The sequence below is a fragment of the Numida meleagris genome, chromosome 27, assembly GCF_002078875.1.
Source record: "Numida meleagris isolate 19003 breed g44 Domestic line chromosome 27, NumMel1.0, whole genome shotgun sequence".
NCBI classification, from domain to species: domain Eukaryota; kingdom Metazoa; phylum Chordata; class Aves; order Galliformes; family Numididae; genus Numida; species Numida meleagris.
In genome coordinates, this window is record NC_034435.1 from 2,481,521 (window position 1) to 2,498,471 (window position 16,951).

The 16,951-nt window shown below is 61.1% G+C and overlaps 3 protein-coding genes across 8 annotated transcripts; 1 reads left to right on the plus strand and 2 right to left on the minus strand.

Annotated features, from left to right (window-relative positions):
- On the plus strand, positions 466 to 11,181 carry HDGFL2 (HDGF like 2). 4 transcript variants are annotated; one of them, XM_021378761.1, is made up of 16 exons: positions 466 to 611; positions 2,333 to 2,409; positions 2,492 to 2,630; positions 4,458 to 4,637; positions 4,900 to 5,019; positions 5,185 to 5,256; positions 5,583 to 5,730; positions 5,941 to 6,016; positions 6,127 to 6,412; positions 7,161 to 7,255; positions 7,781 to 7,851; positions 8,228 to 8,298; positions 8,755 to 8,856; positions 8,947 to 9,160; positions 9,893 to 10,022; positions 10,233 to 11,181. In XM_021378761.1, exons 1-16 carry the CDS (start codon positions 540 to 542, stop codon positions 10,309 to 10,311), a joined length of 1,932 nt encoding a protein of 643 aa, XP_021234436.1. In that variant the 5' UTR covers positions 466 to 539; the 3' UTR covers positions 10,312 to 11,181. The 4 variants fall into 4 exon arrangements, with proteins under 4 accessions (XP_021234436.1, XP_021234437.1, XP_021234438.1 ...); XM_021378762.1 differs by having other exon boundaries at positions 4,906 to 5,019; XM_021378763.1 differs by lacking the exons at positions 2,333 to 2,409; positions 2,492 to 2,630.
- LOC110388946 (perilipin-3-like) lies at positions 11,822 to 14,596 on the minus strand. Of its 3 annotated transcripts, none has more exons than XM_021378765.1 (8): positions 14,457 to 14,596; positions 14,039 to 14,099; positions 13,661 to 13,856; positions 13,498 to 13,580; positions 13,129 to 13,426; positions 12,808 to 12,998; positions 12,609 to 12,731; positions 11,822 to 12,530 (listed from the first exon to the last, which is right to left on the minus strand). In XM_021378765.1, exons 2-8 carry the CDS (start codon positions 14,090 to 14,092, stop codon positions 12,189 to 12,191), a joined length of 1,287 nt encoding a protein of 428 aa, XP_021234440.1. In that variant the 5' UTR covers positions 14,093 to 14,099; positions 14,457 to 14,596; the 3' UTR covers positions 11,822 to 12,188. The 3 variants fall into 3 exon arrangements, with proteins under 3 accessions (XP_021234440.1, XP_021234441.1, XP_021234442.1); XM_021378766.1 differs by lacking the exon at positions 14,457 to 14,596 and adding an exon at positions 14,293 to 14,394; XM_021378767.1 differs by lacking the exon at positions 14,457 to 14,596 and adding an exon at positions 14,186 to 14,207.
- Positions 14,923 to 16,893, minus strand: LOC110388896 (perilipin-3-like). The gene is made up of 5 exons (XM_021378635.1): positions 16,785 to 16,893; positions 16,460 to 16,712; positions 15,803 to 15,984; positions 15,611 to 15,724; positions 14,923 to 15,517 (listed from the first exon to the last, which is right to left on the minus strand). Exons 2-5 carry the CDS (start codon positions 16,674 to 16,676, stop codon positions 15,047 to 15,049), a joined length of 984 nt encoding a protein of 327 aa, XP_021234310.1. The 5' UTR covers positions 16,677 to 16,712; positions 16,785 to 16,893; the 3' UTR covers positions 14,923 to 15,046.

Genomic DNA, 16,951 nt, shown 5'->3' on the forward strand with positions numbered 1-16,951 from the left:
GCCCATGTCTCCGGAGGGCTCAGGCTTTCTGGGCTGCACTTCTGCCCCCCAGCGAGATGGCTGCTGTTCGCTTTCTGCCCTCAGAACTGTCGACCTTCGTGCCACGGGGACCCTCTCCACGGGGCTCTCCTTTTCATCCCTTTCACAGCTCCTGACAGCCCATGCTCCCCCCATAGATCTGCCCCAAACCACAGCCCCTGACCCCTTTAAATCTGTGACCCACAACCCCCCGACCCCCACAGCTCTGCCCGCAGCCCCAGGGGCCCTGCGTCCCTCCACATCTCGGCCCCCGCCCCCCGGCCATGCCCCTCTTCGCCCCCTCCCCGCCGCCGCTGGAGGCACGGCCCAATCCCGTTATCCCGCCTTGCCCTCGCTTCTTCTCATTGGACGAGGCGGCAGAGCGGCACTGCCTTCATCCAATAGAAGCCGGATCTGCGGAGGGGCGGGACATCCTGCGGGCCGGGCCGGGCCGTCCCCGCCCCGTTGCCTGCTGCTGCCCGCGGCCTGGGCCTCCGCCGCCGCCCCGCCCCGCGGCCGCCATGCCGCACAGCTTCAAGCCCGGAGACCTCGTCTTCGCCAAGATGAAGGGTTACCCTCACTGGCCCGCCCGGGTGAGCCCGCGGGGCCGCGCCGAGAGGGGAAGGGCTCGGGAGGGGCTGCCCCGGGGCGGCGGGACTCGGGGCGGAGCGCGCTCCGCTGCGCGGTTCCCTCCCGGCGGTTCGCAGCGGGACGGGGCCCGGCGGCACCCGGGGAGAGCAGGGCCCGGAGCGGGGCTATGAGTCGGGGCGGGCCGGCGCTGCGGCCCCGCGCTGCGTTTGGGCCGAGTGAGAGCTGAGATCCCACAGTGGCACTGGGGCCGGGTGGGAGCTGGGGACCCGTGCTGGCACTGCACCAAGACCCGACCTCAGCCAGGGATGGGGCTGCGCTCGGGAGCGGACCCCGCTCTGACCTCCTCTCCCACTCCCGTGCCTGGGTCCCCCCTGGGGTTGTGCCCCTGCCACCCTGGGGTCCAACGCTGGTGCTTGGGCTGAATGGGAGCTGAAGCCCTGCGCTGACACTGGTGTCCCACGCTGGCACTTGAGCCAAAGCGGGGAGCTGAGGTCCTGTATTGATGCATGGGCTAAGGGCCAACCCTGGCCGGGATGGGGAACAACTCAAGAAGGGTCCCCGCTTTGCCCTAGTCTCCCAGACCCTTGCCTGGGTCCCCACTGGGGCAGTACCCCAGTGCCCATCCCCTGCCCCATCCTTCCATCCCCATCCATCCATCCACTCCATCGCGCAGCCCTGTACACTCAGAGGACAGCAGGAGGAGGGATGGGGGCAGAGCTGCTCTGGGTTTGCTGGGGCAGCGCTGGGACGCGTCAGGGTGACACTGATGTGTGCAGGGGACTGTGAGCTCTCAAGGTGCAGGAGCAGAGGGAGCTGTGCTGTTGTGCTGCGGACTGGGTGAGGGATAACGAAGCGCACGCGGCGGGGATGGCTGACCTGGTGGGCAGCACTGTGCGGCTCCATCCCGAATGATGGTGCCAACACTGGGCATGCAGGGCTCGGTCAGAGTTCCGCGGTGCTACCGGCGTGAGGGCTCGGTGGGTCGGTCCGATGGCAAGTGGTGCTGTGCGGGACCAGGGCTGGCACTGGGTGCTGGAGACGACGCTGCTTGGCTGCACCGCGCTGGGAGATCTGGGATGCCAAGCCCTGCACCGACGTGGGGCTGGGACCCGGCGCCGAGAGGACTCGGCCCTTCCAGCAGGGCTATCGCATTGCCCACAGCATCTCCTGCTTTAGCTGGCTGCTCTTTTGGGAACGCTCCTCCTGAAGACACCCCAGCGTGTGGGGGGCCCCTGAGGCTCCCACCTGTGCCCCAGCTCAGACCCATGTGGAGCAGACCGAAGGGCACCGGAGCCAGTGCGGCGTGTTGGGAAGAAGACGGGGGTGCTCGTGTGTCCTGCTGGCGGCTGGGCTTTGCCTGTGGCTTGTCTGCAGCCAGGAGGGACCTTCAGGCCACCCGCTGGAGCTGCCACCCCTGGGCTGGAGGGGGTTTCTCAGACATCCTGACGAGGGGCACGTGCCATGGCCCTCGTGCCCAGCTCTGGCCGTAAAGCGTCTGTGCCGGATCCCTTCTGTTCCTCTTCTAGAGCTCCCGCTTGGCCATAATGCTGCATTAGGACTCTGTGCGTAGCAAGTTCCCCGTCCGGGTGCTTTGTTGCCATGCTTGCCTCCAAGTGTGTGTGTGTGCTGGAGTCCGACGCTGCTAGCCGGGGCTAATGTGCCTTGCAGAGGATGTGCCCAAGCCGCTCTCTCTGACCACCTCCTGCTTTGGGTTTCCTTTCAGATCGATGACATCGCGGATGGTGCTGTGAAACCCCCGCCGAACAAGTACCCCATCTTCTTCTTCGGCACTCATGAGACGTAAGCGCTGCCTCGCCCCCCTCTCTGGGCTTTGCCCCCGCTGCTTCCGCTCTGGGCTCACCTCTGCTTTGTTTCTCTCCAGCGCCTTTTTGGGCCCCAAAGACCTGTTCCCCTATGAAAAGTATAAAGACAAATATGGGAAACCAAACAAGAGAAAAGGCTTCAACGAGGGATTATGGGAAATCCAGAACAACCCTCATGCCAGTTACAGTGCCCCTCCGGTGAGTGTGGGCCTCGCGTGGCGGGGGGTCAGCGAGGATCCGGGCTGCCTCCAGCTCTCCTTTCCTCCAAGTCACTCTCCTCCTTTTTCTGCTTGTCACTGCTGTGGTGTCTCTGCGCTTCCGTCTCGCAGATTGGCTTTCTCGGGTTGAAATAGCTTCCCCCTTCCTGCCTCTCCTTTCGGTGAGTCGGCCCTCCTTGTCCTCTGCGAGGTAGGCACCTCTGCCCCATCTTTGAGGTGAAACAGGGATGTGCTGTGTGTACCTTGCCCAAAGCCACAGAGGATTTCTTTGTCAGAGTGAGAACGGAGGCTTGCTGGTCCCTGGCTCGTGGACCTGCGTGCAGTCCCTCTCTTCATCCATTTCTAAGGTCCTGAGCCAAAAGCCACTGATTGCTCCTTCAGAGCAGGCTGGGGAACGGCTCTTTGCTGTCAATTGTTCATGTGTACGAGGGGCATTTTGTAACCATTATTGTATGATACAATTTATTGTATAGCGATCTTCAAAGAAGGCGTCCAAAGCAGCTTCATAGGCAGTTGGTCTGAAGAGGCAGAGGAAGGTTTTTAAGGTGAGCTATGAAGACGAGATGGTCTGGAGGTAGGCAGGCTCAGATGTGCTGCTGGCAGTGCAGGAATGGAGCTGTGGTTTGAGTAGCTGTGGGAGAAGGCTGGACCCAAGGATGCAGTTGTAGATAAGGTGAGACCCTGGAGATCTTTGAGAACCTGGAGAACTTCACTCGTATGTAGCGGTGGGCGGGAGGATGGCAATGGTGAGGAAGGCAGCACCTTCTACTCAAGGGATTGCTCAGCACCACTGTGAACTTCCAGCAGACTTAAGAAACCCATTCCTGAAGGATCTGCTGTTACTGAGGCCATGGCAAAGATCCCAACGAAGCCACAGATTTTGCAGAAGAGACTGAAGTAGAGGCCTTTTTGGTTGGAGACCTAAGTGTGAAGCAAGTTGTCAAGAAAAGACAAAACGATGAGAGTCTTTCCAGCAGCAAGGTTCCAGTGCTGGAAGAACCCCAACTCTAGGGGCAGCTGGTCCTGCTGTCTGCAAAAAGGATGGAAGAGCCCAGAAGCAGCAGCTCAGGTGCTTTCTTCCCCTTGGATGTGATGTGCCTGTATGAAGAACCTCATGAGAGGCTGATGAGAAGCTGGGAGACGTTCCCTGTGTGGAGTGATGGAACAGGATGGAAGAGATCCCAACTGGGCGACAGCAGTGCTGCTGTGCTGAACTCCTTTTGCAGGCCGTTCTGACGGGGAAGGCATGAGGCACGCCATGGGGCAAAGCCATGTGAGAAGGAAGGAGCCTGGCCTGAACTGAGCTGCTGGAGGAAAGGCTGGACCATGCTACCCAGCCCTGCTTCTCTGGCACCTGCAAAGCAGAGGAAGGCTGGGGTCCACTCACCCATGGGGGTTGTCAAGCTCAGGCTTCTCTGGGGTCTTTGGCAGAGCAGGAGGATGCTGGGGAGGGGAGCGAGGAAGCGGTAGGTGGAGCTGAGCCAGGGGAGCTGGAGGGAAGGTGTTTCTGGTGGTCTTGGGGTGGTGTGGAAGGGGCGTTGGGGAAGGGGGCACAGGGAAATTAGAAGGGGGGGGTCAACTGAGCACATTCATCCAAGGGCTGAGTGATGTTGTCCCTCTGCCCCAGAACCACGCTGAAGGGCCCTGGCTCCTGTCAAGGACCTTAGCTATGCTCTTCTGTGTGTGCTCCTCTCTGCTCAATGCTGCTGTTCGTTGCTTGTCACCCTTTTGTGCCCCTTTTCTCCAGCCTGGCACGCCGTAGGCCTGCTGGTGCGATAACACAGTTGTTATTTTCCACTGTCTTTAGCCCGCGAGCTCCTCTGACAGTGACATCCCCGAGAACGACCCGATGGGGGGAAGCGATGCGGGTGACGATGAGGAAGACGCTGCCATGGCTGCAGTCGCCACAGAGAAAATGGAAAGTGATGAGGACTCAGATCGAGGCAGCGACCACAGCGGGCTCAAGCGAAAATCACTGGCAATGAAAGTGAGTGTGGGCTGAGGCAGTGGGGATTGGGGGCTGCCCCGGTCTGGAGGGGGCTGTAGTGTGGTTGTGGGGCGCAGTGTGTGTTTGGGGGTCTTGCAGATGTTTTGCTTTGTTTGTGAAGTGGTGGCGTGGCTTAGTCCTTGTGCACGTGGCCGTTCTGGTGGGGCTGATCCAGGAGAGCTGGGCAGCCCCTTCCTGGCCTGTGCTCACTTTCTATTGTGGGAGGATAGGGGGTGGACTTCTCACGTTGTTTCTTCTCGAGTATCAGATGCCGGTGGCAAAAAGGCCTCGGAAATCTTCAAGTGAAGACCAGGGCAGCCCCTCTCTGACAGAAGAGGAGAACTCGGAAACGTCTTCTGAGTCAGAAAAAAACAGTGACCAGGTAAGAGGGTTTGGGGATATGCTTGTATGGAGGCTGGCAGGGTGCTACTGGAAGAGCAGCACCATCTCTGAAGCCAGTGGCACTGAATCAGGGCCTGGGGGAGCTGATGGGCTTTCACCCTCATGAGGTCTTTCCCCATTTCTTAACATCTGGATTTTCCTTCAGGACTTCACTCCTGAGAAGAAGCCAGTGACCAGGGCTCCCCGGAGGATGCCTGCAGGGGGAAGGAAGAAGAAGGTAAAAAGACTCCCAAAGTGGTTTGTCCTGTACATTGCTACTTCACTCTCCTCCAGACTCCCTGGGTGATGAGGGACCTGGCTTTTGCCAGCACCTGGCACTGTCTAGGAAGGTGCAGGGGGTGGCTCCTCTGTTGAGCAGGGTGGCTGGGCTCTGTGCTGCCTGGAGGAGTTGGGGCAGGAGGGCTCTGTTGTGGGCTGGGTGTAGGTCCAATGCCAGAAGAGACCTTGCTTCTGTCTCAGTGACCTGGCTGGGCCCTGCGTTGCTGCATTTGGGGATGTCAGCTGCTCCCACTTCCCTCATCCAACCCCGCTTTTTACCTACAGAAAGTGGAGTCTGCCTCCGACTCTGACTCCAAAGTGGACTCAGACTCAGAAATGGGAAATGCAGCTGTGGACATGACCAAGTCAGACTCCAACTCCGATTCAGACTCCGATGTATCTGTTAAAAAGCCTCAACGGGGCAGAAAGCCAGGTAACACCAAGGAGACTTCACCTACTGCAACTGAGCCACTGCTGGCTTCTTCAGGATACTGGAGAGCACGTGCTCCTGAGGTTCTGGGGTCCCCTTCTATTGTGGGCAGTGTCTAACGCATGTCTGAACAGCCCCTGATCTCCTGATTTGGGGCAGTTTACACAAGAAGCTACCAGGGCTCCTGCTGAACATCTCCCCTTTGCCTTGCAGCTGAGAAACCCCCTCCCAAGCCCCGTGGCAGGAAACCGAAACTTGAGCGTGTCCCTGTCAGCTCCAGCAGCGACAGGTGAGATCAGCTGCAGTGGGATTGGGGTTCTGTCACCCCCCTGGGCTGGGGGGAGTCCCCGGCCTTCCTTCTCACAACAAGGGTTCCAAACACACTCTTGTTTTTTGTAGTGATAGTGACAGTGATGTGGACCGTATCAGTGAATGGAAGAGGAGGGATGAAGAAAGGCGGCGGGAGCTGGAAGAGAAGAGGAAGAGGGAACAAGAGGAAGAGATCCGTCGGCTCCGGGAGCAGGAGAAGGAGGAGAAAGAGAAAAGGAAGGAGAAAGCAGAGAAGAGCGAGGAGGTGCACTCGGACAGCGACAGTAGTGCAGATGATGAAGTGGGCAAAAAGGGCAGAAAAGGCCGGGGTAAGGCCCCGTCCTCCTCAGACTCTGAGCTGGAGATGGAGAAAGAGGTGAGTACAGGAGGAGAGCTGGTGTCAAATGACAGCCCACTCTCTCCTTGCCAGGTCAGCAGGGGCCTCCAGCAGCAGCAGTGACCTGCTGCCTTGGTCTTCTGTTACCCTGGAGTTGCCCAGGGAACACGGGAAAGGGCTGTGTCCATACGGGAGCTGTTTCCTTGGCCCAGGAGGCCTCATCCAGCTTGCATCCCTGTGATGCTCTCCCTCCCACCAATGTCATCATTTTGCTGTGCAGATAATGGAAAGGGTTAGCAGGGCTCGGCTAAAGCACTAAGAAAGGTTGCAGAGGGCTTCTGGCAGCTGTGCTTCCTCATTGGCAGAGGCAGGGTCACTTTTTCAGTCTGATGCCTGTGTAGAGCTAGGCTATGAAAGCATCATGCAGATCTGAGTTCTGGAAGGAAGTGTGGGTCTGCCCACACGGGCAAGCAGGTATTGCAGGCTGGGTGGGCTGCTTTAAGTACCAGGATATTTACTTCTGGAACAGCAGATGGCTATGCTGTAACCAAAATCTTTTTTCATCTCGTGCAGGGGACAGCCCTGCACCCAGGCCAATGGTGCTGCTTGCCTGTGGCTTGCAGCAGTGATATCATGGGTGCTGGCTGCTGGATTTTCTGGATCATGCCCATATGGGACTGGGAGGACCAGAGTGGGCCCTGACACTGTCTCCCTCTTGCAGTGGTCGGTGGTGGGGGGGGTGTCTCTGCTGCAATCTGCTTTTGCCTGCATTGTTCTATCCTTTCAGGTAAAGAAGCCAGCGAAGAAGCAGCCCTCAGAGTTGTCAAGGAAACCAAATCAGAAGGAGAAGAGAGGCCGAGCAGAGGAGAAACCACGAAACAAGTCAGCATCTCCCCTCCCTGCACTCTGTGCTCTTTTCTTCTGGGGACAGGTCTGCTCCTCTGCTGGTGCCCAGTCCCTCCTGAGGACACCCTGGAGTGGGGATGAACATCTTTGTGGAGCTGCCTGTGACAGCAGCACCCGTGGAGGGGTTTCTTCTCTCCTTTCTCTTAGAGCTTGAAGGGGCTGATGGAGGTGTCTGGAGGGCACCAGGCTGAGCTCCCTTGCTTCTTTCCAACCCACAGAGGGGAAGATCCTTGGGGTATCCCCGGACACCTTGCTTTGGGTTCTGCCTTTCTGCAATTCTGGGAAGCTGGGGCATGGGGGAGCTGCTGTCTCAAAGCTCCTGCCTGTGTGAGCTCAGAGATGTGTCTGCAAGCATGGGTGGTGTGTGGCAGGGCTCACGCTGTTGAGCAGTCTGGAGGATGCGCTGGCGTGAGCTGTCACCTTTCTTGCTTGCCCAGCAGCAAGCAGGTGGTTTTGCCAGCAGGCATCCCTTGAATGACCTCCTTCCTTTTTTCCCCACAGACCTTTGAAAGTGGAACGAGGCCGGAAGAAGTCTGACCTGATCCCTGAAAGGAGAATGGAGAAGAAAAAGGGTGAGAGAGCGATTGCTTTTGAGAGAAGTCACAGGGGGGAGGGAAGAGAGCCAGGGCTTGTTCCTTTCCCAGCTGGAGCTTGGGGAGGGATCTCTCCAGCAGGGATCAGTGTGGCTGTGCTTGCACCTTTCCAGCATGGCTGTGATCCCTGCATCACGTTGGAAAGTATTTACAGGGTGTGTAGAGACCACTTTCCTACATAGATTCCTGCCAATTTTGGCACACCCCAGCCCATCCTCCTCTGAGAGGCCCCTGGGGCTGCTTTCAGCCTTAGAGACTTGGGAAGAAGCCAGTCCCCTTTTGGGGGAGAGGTCCTGGGTAGTGGCGTGCTCTCTACTGGAGACCTGATACATTGGCCTGTCTCTTGCTGCTCCAGAGCCCACAGTCGAAGAGAAACTACAGAAACTTCACAGTGAGATCAAGTTTGCCTTGAAGGTGGATAACCCGGTGAGTGCTCGAGCACGTTGGCCTGGCCTAGGAGGTCCCTGGTTGTCCTTGGCCACCATGTAGGCCTTGCCAGCTGCACAAGGCAGATGTCTTGATAGTGGGTGCTGTGAGGGAACTGTGCTCACAGCAGTGCTGGTCCTGGGTGCCCAGCGGGAGCTCAAGGCTGCCCTGGTTACCCCCTTGGGAGAGGTGGTTCTGTCCTTCCCATTCCTGTCTCCATGACTGGGGGGTTGTTGTCCTCACCTGAGCTGAGCTAGTGGAGTTGGGGCTGGAGCGCTGTAGGGCTGGGTTTCTCCCTTGAGACAGATTCAAGAGTTTTGCTGAAAAACCCCATAGGGGTTTAACAAATGGAGTCCCTCAGGCTCCCAATTTATTCCCCCTGCTGCCTGTGCAGAGGCAGATGCAGTCCACAGAGAGACTTCCATGCGGTTTCTGATCTTGGTGCCATCCTTGCAGGACATCAAGCGGTGCCTGAATGCACTAGAGGAGCTGGGTGCACTGCAGGTCACCTCTCACATCCTCCAGAAACACACTGATGTGGTGGCTACTCTGAAGAAGGTATGGCAGGTGGAGGGTTGAGTATCCACTGGAGGGCACAAGCCTGCTTAGGGCGCTACAACTCCAAGGGTGTCCCTGTTTCTGCTGCAGATCCGTCGCTACAAAGCAAACAAGGACGTGATGGAGAAAGCTGCTGAAGTCTACACCCGGTTGAAGTCGCGTGTCCTGGGACCAAAGATGGAGGCGATCCAGAAAGCCAACAAAGCTGGGCCTGAGAAGGACAAGGGGGATGTGGAGAAGGGCCAGGAGAAGCTGTCGGGAGGGGAGACACAGAATGAGAAGGGAGAAGAGGAAACGAATGCTGGTAACGTGCCCTGCACGTCTCGGGGTGGTTCCCTGCTCTGTCTGGGTGTGTAGCAATCCCAGGGCTGTGCTCACAGCACAGCTGGTCCCCCTGTGGAGCTGTGTCTAGCTCATGTCAGGCTCTAGAGCTGCCTGGAGAAGGGACAGTTTCACCCCAGCTTCCCCCACAGAGTCTAGGGACTGCATTTTTAAGTGAGACCGTGGGCTGAATATCAAACGTTCATGGCAGTAAGAGCAGAGGGCAAACTCAGCGCCCACACCCTGGTTTTGAGTGCCTCTGGGGCAACTTTTGGGCCAGACTCACTCCTTGAGCCGTGGTCCAGGGCACCAGGGAGATGATGGAATGCGGAGACGCCCTTGGAGGCTGGCATGGGCTCTGGCACAGGCAGCTGGTGACTGGGATCTTCCTTTGTCTCATGGCCGTGCGCCCAGTGGTCAGTCCCTGGCTGATTACATCCTAGTAATGGCGTAAGAGCTTTCCTGGAGAGGACAGTGGGGAAAATCCATGCTGAGGTCAGCCTCTAGGCTTGGGCAATTGAATTTTGGGGCCATTCTAATAGCTGTCGTGGTCAGGCCAGAGCTGGGCTACCCATGCCATGGGCTTGGCTGTGGACCAGGACAACCTGCTGTGCTGTGAGCATGGGTCCCACTGGTGCCCAGCCCCTCAGGTGAGGTGGGGTGGGTGAGATCTGTCCCAGGAACCCAAGTGTCCCAGCCTGTCTCTTCTCTGCAGACTTGTCAGGTCCTGTGAATGGCGAATCCTTGTCCCAGAAAACGGAGGGTACAGAGGAGCAGGAGAGGGACAAAAGCCGAGGGCCAGGAGCTGGAGAGCAAGAGGCATCTACTGAGGAGGCCCGTAACAGGTGAGTGGACGAGGGGCAAATGCAGCATGGAGAAGCTCCTTGGCATCTGCCATACATCCAGGCTGAGCTCTGCAGGAAGCTGAGCTCCTGTTTGGCCAGAGTTGGGGGATTTCATGGGTTGTGGGGCTTTTCCTGGCTTGGGAAGGGGGGATGCTGGGAGCCAGGGCAGGGGAGATGTTTGCTGAGGTGATGCCTGTGCTCTCCTTGCAGCGTGCAGGATTATCCTAGCGCCGAACGGGAGAGGGCTCGCGGAGAGTCAGAGTCTGTGGATGATGCAGAGGAGAGCTGAGGAGGAGGAGGAGAGCTGAGCACGTGGGACTGCTCGCAGGAGGAGGTGGAGGGGCCACACGACCTGCTCTGAAGGGAGACTGGCCTCTGCCTTGCCCATCTTTGCGTTACTTCACTAAGTCACACAGTAGCTGATGTCCTAGGTCTTGTCCTGTGCCCCCGACCCCATGAAAGCACTGAACGTGGGGGGAGACTGTGCTGTTTTGTCTGTATTTGTCCCCTCTTTTTTTTTTTTTTTTTCTCCCCCCCCTCCCCCTCCCCACCTAATTTCTTGTGATTTCAACCGACATGAAATGAATATAAAGGGTTTTTTAATGAAAAACACAAAGAGCCATAGTGTCTGTTTCTTAAGGCATTGCTGACTGTGACTAGGGATGGGCAGGAGCCTCCCTCTTCCCTTTGTCCCCAGCTTGGGGCTGGGACAAGAGCAAGCCCCCCAAGGGTCCCCATTCCCTTGGACCCTGACCCTGCCATGGTGCAGCTGTCCCCAAGGGGTGACAGTGGGGCCTGGCTGTGCTCCCAGCCTCCTTTCATTTTCCAGTGATGGCAAGGGGTGCAGCCTCATTGGGGAGGGGACACAAGGACTTCTCCCACCCATGGGAGATCCTCACCCTGTTGCTCTGAGCCCCTTTCTCCCTCCTGTGATGTTCTCTCCAGCCGGTTGCAGCTCCTGGAGCCTGGTCCCTCTGCTCCAGCAGATGCAGCGGGGCTGGCACCTGCCTTTGGTGAATGTGCATTCACCCCTATCTTGGCTGGGGGACTCACCAGTGGCGGCATCCTGCCTTGTGCTGGGCAGCATCTTGTTTGTCTGTCTGTCTTTCTGCTCTTTTGCAAGAAGCTGAAGCTTTTGTACGTGTAAAATAAAGATGTTCCCAGCTCAACCAGATGCTGCGTCCTCGTGTCCTGTTTGTGCCATGGGTTGGGCAGTGCCAGCACTGGGTGGTGTGCCCTGATCCCAGGCTGGTGTTGATGTAACCGTGCCCTGGGGAGTCTGTGCTCTTTTCCAGGCTTCATTTCACGTTCCATCCCTCCATAAACAAAACCCAAATAAACCTTGTTTCCTTCTTGCCCAATTTTTGGGAAGTGAGGTCTTGGGTTGGCCACGTGTCATCCCAGCAAGGGGCTTCTGTGAGCCCCGCTTGGGGCATCACTCTGTAGCCACGGGTGAGCTGAAGTCAGACACAAGTTGTGAACCTAGGCAGGTACTGGGAGATCATACCCAGAGATCTGTACTGCCTGGGAGACCCTGACCCTCAGCCACGGGCTCTGTACAGCACCAGTGGTGGTGGAGTCCCAGCATGGAGCTCAGCACCAGTACAGCCCCTGCTGCCACTGCTGGAAGCCCCCAGCCCAGGAAGCCCACATAGGGGCACCTGCCCTCATTCCTCCTTCCAGTAGAGGCCCCAGGAAAGACTGGAAGCGGTGGCAAGGAGAGAGGCAGGGCAAAGCCTGAGGTGGAACTGAGGTTCCCAACCCTCCCAGCCCCTGTTCCCCAAGAAGGCTTAGACCAGTGCAAAACTAAACTGAGTTTATTGCTTTACCCACCCCAAGCCACAGCTACATCCCTACCAGGCACCTGCCCCCCCCACCACCTCCACCAGGGGCTCATGCAGCTGCAAGGACGGGAAGAGCAAGGGGCCTGAAGGCACCAAAGGTGACAAGCGGTGGCCAAAGGGGATGGAGAGCTGGCCAACAAGAGCTGGGGCAGCCACAGGCACTGGGAGAAGGAAGCTAAGGCACTTGGCGGGCACCGCTGTGGTCAAGGGGACACCGAGGATGGGCAGGGAGGGAAGTTAACGGGTACTTGGGCAGGGAGGGGTTAGTAGGAGCTCTGATTTCAGCTTGGGAGCGCTTTCATCCTCCCCCCCAGGGCTGCTGCTACCCCTGCACGCTCTGCCCCTGCTGCGTGGAAGGAGCAAAAGGCCCCACGAGCCAAGACAGGGGCGTGTTGCGTGCCACGTGCTCCACCAGCTCATCCATCAGCTCACGGGCTTTGGTAGCGTGGGCACGTGCCCGTGCCACCGTGCTGCCCGTCAGCTCCTGCAGGGAGGTGGCCGAGCTCAGGCCGGCACGGAGCTCCTCCACGTTGTGCCGGACCTGTGCCGCCGTGTCCTGGATGCCGGCGGGGAGGCCCTGCAGGCTGCACACCAGGGGCTGGCAGGTGCTGTGCAGCTGCTGAGCCAAACCCTGCAGCAGGGCCAGGGCGCCCGACTCCACCGTCTGCGTGGGGACAAAGGTGGGGTGAGCACCACAGGGAAACCGGGGCGGCCCCGGGGACCCCCCCTGCCCTCCGCTTACCGCCGGTGGCACCAGCTCCTTGCCGCCGCCCGGCTGCTTGGTGCTCCACTCCATCCACAGCTGCTGCAGCTTCTCCTGCCCTCCCTGCAGCTTCTGGTCCACGCCTTGCTTGAGGTGCTCCACCTGCAGCGGGGGCAGAGCAGGGGGTGGGCGGCTGACCCCAGCCCCGTGGTGGGGGTAGGGATGGGGACAGTCCTACCAGGTCGAGAGCGCGCTGGAGCTGGCCCAGCACGTCCTGGCTGCTGGAGCGGGCGCTCTGCAGCTTGCCCAGCGAGTGCTGGAGGGCTCGGTGCCGCAGCTTGGCCGACAGCGAGCCCAGGCGCACAAAGTAGCTCTGCTGCTGCTTCTGCTGCTCTGGTTCAAAGCCCTCCACGGCCGTGGCAAGCTTGGCTAGGGGAAAGGAACCGCTCAGCCGGGCCCCTGCCCCACCACCGACCTCCACAAAGAGCCAGTGCTGCCCTATCTGGGCTCTCCCCACACCGACTCCCCTTATCTCCACACATTGCCACCAGGTCCTTACCCAGCTCCTCATCCGTCATGGGCAGGTAGTGGTCCACCAGCTCCTCAGACTTCTCCAGCACGGAGCCCACCCCGCTGACCACCATCTGGCCCATGGTGGAGCCCATCACGGTGCTGACGCCGCTGCTCACCGCCGACTTGGTCAGCTCCACGCTGCCCTGCACGGCCCCTTTGGTCACGTCCATCACACCCGTCACCCTGCTGCTCACCGCATCCTTGGCTCCGGCCACAGTGGAAGTCAGCACATCCCTGGCCCCCGTCACCGTGGACGTCACCAGCTGCTTGGTGTCCGAGATGAGCTGGTGGGAACGACAAAGCCCTGGTAGGCAGCACCGGGGCAGATCCCGACGCGCCACGCACCCCACGTTACCTTCTCGGTGGGCTGCTGCAGGATGGGCAGCTTCTCCTCCAGCTTATCCAGCCCTTTGCACGCGTACTCATTGGCAGTGGATACTACAAACCCCCCCCCAAAAAATCAGGTGTGTAACCCCATACCACCCCCCAGCCCCGGACCCACGGGCTGCCCCACTCACTCTGCGGTTCCAGCTTGGTGAGGAGGGGCTGTGCTCCGCTGACGGCCGCCGCTGTCAGGGTCCTCACCCCCTTTTCGGCAGCATCGCACACGGAGCGCACGTAGGGGTGGCTCTCCTTGGTGGAGGCGTAGGCGCTGGACACGATGCCGCAGGCGGAGCTCACCAGGGGCAGGCTGGCCACCCGCGTCCCGATGCTCTGAGCGTGCCAATGGGGACAGTGAAAGCACAACGCAGCCCCGGGTCACTCAGCGTTGGGAATGGGGTCACCGATGGGGTGGGTCGTTCCCCCTCCCCGCAGCCCACCCTGGAGTGGGTCGACCCTAAAGGAGCGAGCACAGCCCCGTCCCCATGGGGGAGGACTCCCCCGCCCCCACTGACCTGCTGCTGCTCCTCAGCTTTGGGCTGCGCTGCGTCGTGCTCGCTGGCGGCCATGGCGGGGCTGCAGGGGAAGCAATGTGGGGCTGAGCAAGGAGGGTAGCACCCCCAGCAAACTGGACGGTGGGGGGGGGAGGAGGGGCTGGATACCCCGGAAGAGGGAACCCCGCGTTGCTCCCCCCCCCTCCGGCGGTCCCTTCCTTTCCCCAGGAGCAGAACCCCGGGGTCGCGCCCCCCAGGACAGGGGGGTCCCGCACCGTGCACCGGGCGCCCCAGATGCTCCCACCCAAGGAGGGGGCGGTCCGGTCCCCGCCCACCCCCGGTACCGGACGGCGGCGGCGTCTGCTTCCCGTGGGGTGGGGGGGACAGAGCAGCCCGGTGCTCGGACCGGGACACCCCTATAGCTCCCGGCCCCACTCACCAACTCAGCGCTACGCCCGACGTTCCTTTTGGGGCCGCTCCCCCGCTCCGCTTTTATGGCCCCGGGTCCCGCCCCGTGCGCATGTGACCGAGTCCCACCCTACCGGGGGCGGCCCGGGAGCAGCGACCGACGGCGCAGACCTTTCCCCCCGGAACGGGCACTTCCCCGCCTTGCACGGCTCTCCCCGTGCCCCCCTCCCCCCCAGAAATTCCCACGGCTTTCAGACGCTCCCCACCCTCCCCCGCTGCCCCCCGACGTGGGGATGTCCGGGGCAAAGCCCTGCGCGCACCGTGGGAAGCGGCAACGGTGATAACGGGGCCGAAGTCCGCTGCCACCCGACGGCGGGGCACAGTCCGGGGGCACCCGGCCGCCTCCTGCACCCAGACGGAGCCACCCCCGGTGCTCCGTGCCCCCCTCCCTCCCCCCAGCTCAGTGTGAGGCGCAGAGTAATGGGCTGGGGGTTGAGTTGTTTTGTATCTCGCTCTTCCACGTACTCCAAAAGCTGCTAAGGCACGAAATCCTGACGCCACCCGGGCTCGGGGACGCGGGCAAGGCGGGCGTTATCCACGTGCCACCGTCCCCTGCTGGCATCAGGGGTCCCAGGCCGGGCCACCGAGTCCGTCCTCCTGCCGCTGGCCCCATGGGGGTTGGCTTTCCTCCGTGCAGTCGCCAAGCACAGTGCTCTCCCCATGTCCCACGCACACGCACCCGTTCCACTTGGCCATCTCGATGGGGCAGTCCTCCGGGTACTCCACGAGGACGGGGGCGAAGGGTCCCACGATCCAGGGCAGGGGCGCGTGCTGCCCCACGTACTCCAGGAGCTCGTCGATGCTCAGCTGCGCTTGCAGCACGCGCTGCCGGCTCTGCTCCAGCACCATGCCCGACAGGTCGTGGAAAGAGCGGGCGCGCGCCAGGGAGGCGTGCAATCCCTCCACGCCGTGCCGCACGTGCCCCACCGTGTCCCGCACGCCGCTCGGCAGCCCGCGGACGGGGAGGTGGGCGCAGGCGGCTCGCAGCTGCCCCAGGAGCCCTCGCAGCATGGCCATGGTCCGGGCCTCCACCTGGAAAGCAGCGAGCGGGCAGCACCGCAGGCACAGCCCTGACCCTATGCTTTGCACCCCGCTGCGGCGCGGCCCCTCCCTCCCCCCCCGTACTTGGTTGTCCTCCATGGGCGCATCGTCCTGCAGGCTCCACTCCAGCCACATGCGGTGCAGGTGCTGCCGGGCGCCTTGCAACGAGCCGTCCACGCCGCGCCGGCCCTGCTCGATCTAAAGGATGGAGAGCAGCGGGAGTGCACCGCCGCGGTCCGGGTGGGCGCGGGGATGTGGGGAGGGCTGCAGCCTCACCAGCTCGATGATGCGGTGCAGGCGGTTGAGGGCTTGCTGAGCGCTGTGCCGGGCCCACTGCAGCTCGCCCAGGGAGCGCCGCAGGGCACGGTGCCGCAGCTTGGCCGAGAGCGAGCCCACGCGCACCATGCAGCTCTGCCGCCGCCGCCGCTGCTCCCTCGGTGTCACCTCGGTGCCATCCGCTGCGGGGTGACGGGGTGAGAGCCGCCCCGGGAGCGGAGCATCCCGCCGGGATGTGCCCTGAGCTCTGCGCCCTGGAGCGGGGTGCTTGACCTCCAGTCATGGGGAGGTGTCCCCTAAACCCTTGCGGTCACCTCTGAGGTGACACAGTGCCAGCTCTGCCCACCACTTCCCCGTGCTGAGCTATAAATACCCGGCTGGCGGCACGGGGCTATATTTGCTCTCTGCTTTCCAGGTGAGAGTTCACCCGCTGCTGCTCCGTGTTTCCCCGTGCAGGGAACATCCTCTGGGCCACGGTGGCTCAGCGCTGCCCTGGCAGAGGGGAGGGGGCTGCTCTGCAGATGGGACTCACAGCACCCACGCCCCCATCGTGGCCCCCAGCACCCATGGCACCAGAGCAATGCTGAGCCCTGGGGATGGGGTTTGATCCCAACGAGGGTTGACACCCCTTAAAGTAGGAGAAGGCTCAGCACTCACCCGGCTCCTCATCCATCCCGGGCAGGTAATGCTCCACCAGCTCCTCCGATTTCTCCAGCACCGTGCCGGTCCCGCTTGCCAGCAGCTGACCCAGACGGGTGCCCGCCACGGTGCCGACGCTGCAGCTCAGCACCCGCCGTGTCCTCTCCACGCCGCCCCACACCGCCCCATAGGCCATGCCCACCGCGCCGCTCACCGCTTCCCGCACGCCCACCATCGTGCACGACAACAACTCCCTGGTCCCTGCCACCACCTGGAGGGCGCAGAACAGGGGAGTTCATCCCAGCAGCGCACGCAAGGCCGGCCTGCCCCATAGGGACATTACCTTCTCGGCGGGCTGCTGCAGGATGGGCAGCTTCTCCTCCAGCTTATCCAGCCCTTTGCACGCGTACTCATTGGCAGTGGATACTACAAACCCCCCCAAAAAAAATCAGGTGTGTAACCCCAGACCACCCCCCAGCCCCGGACCCACAGGCTGCCCCACTCACTCTG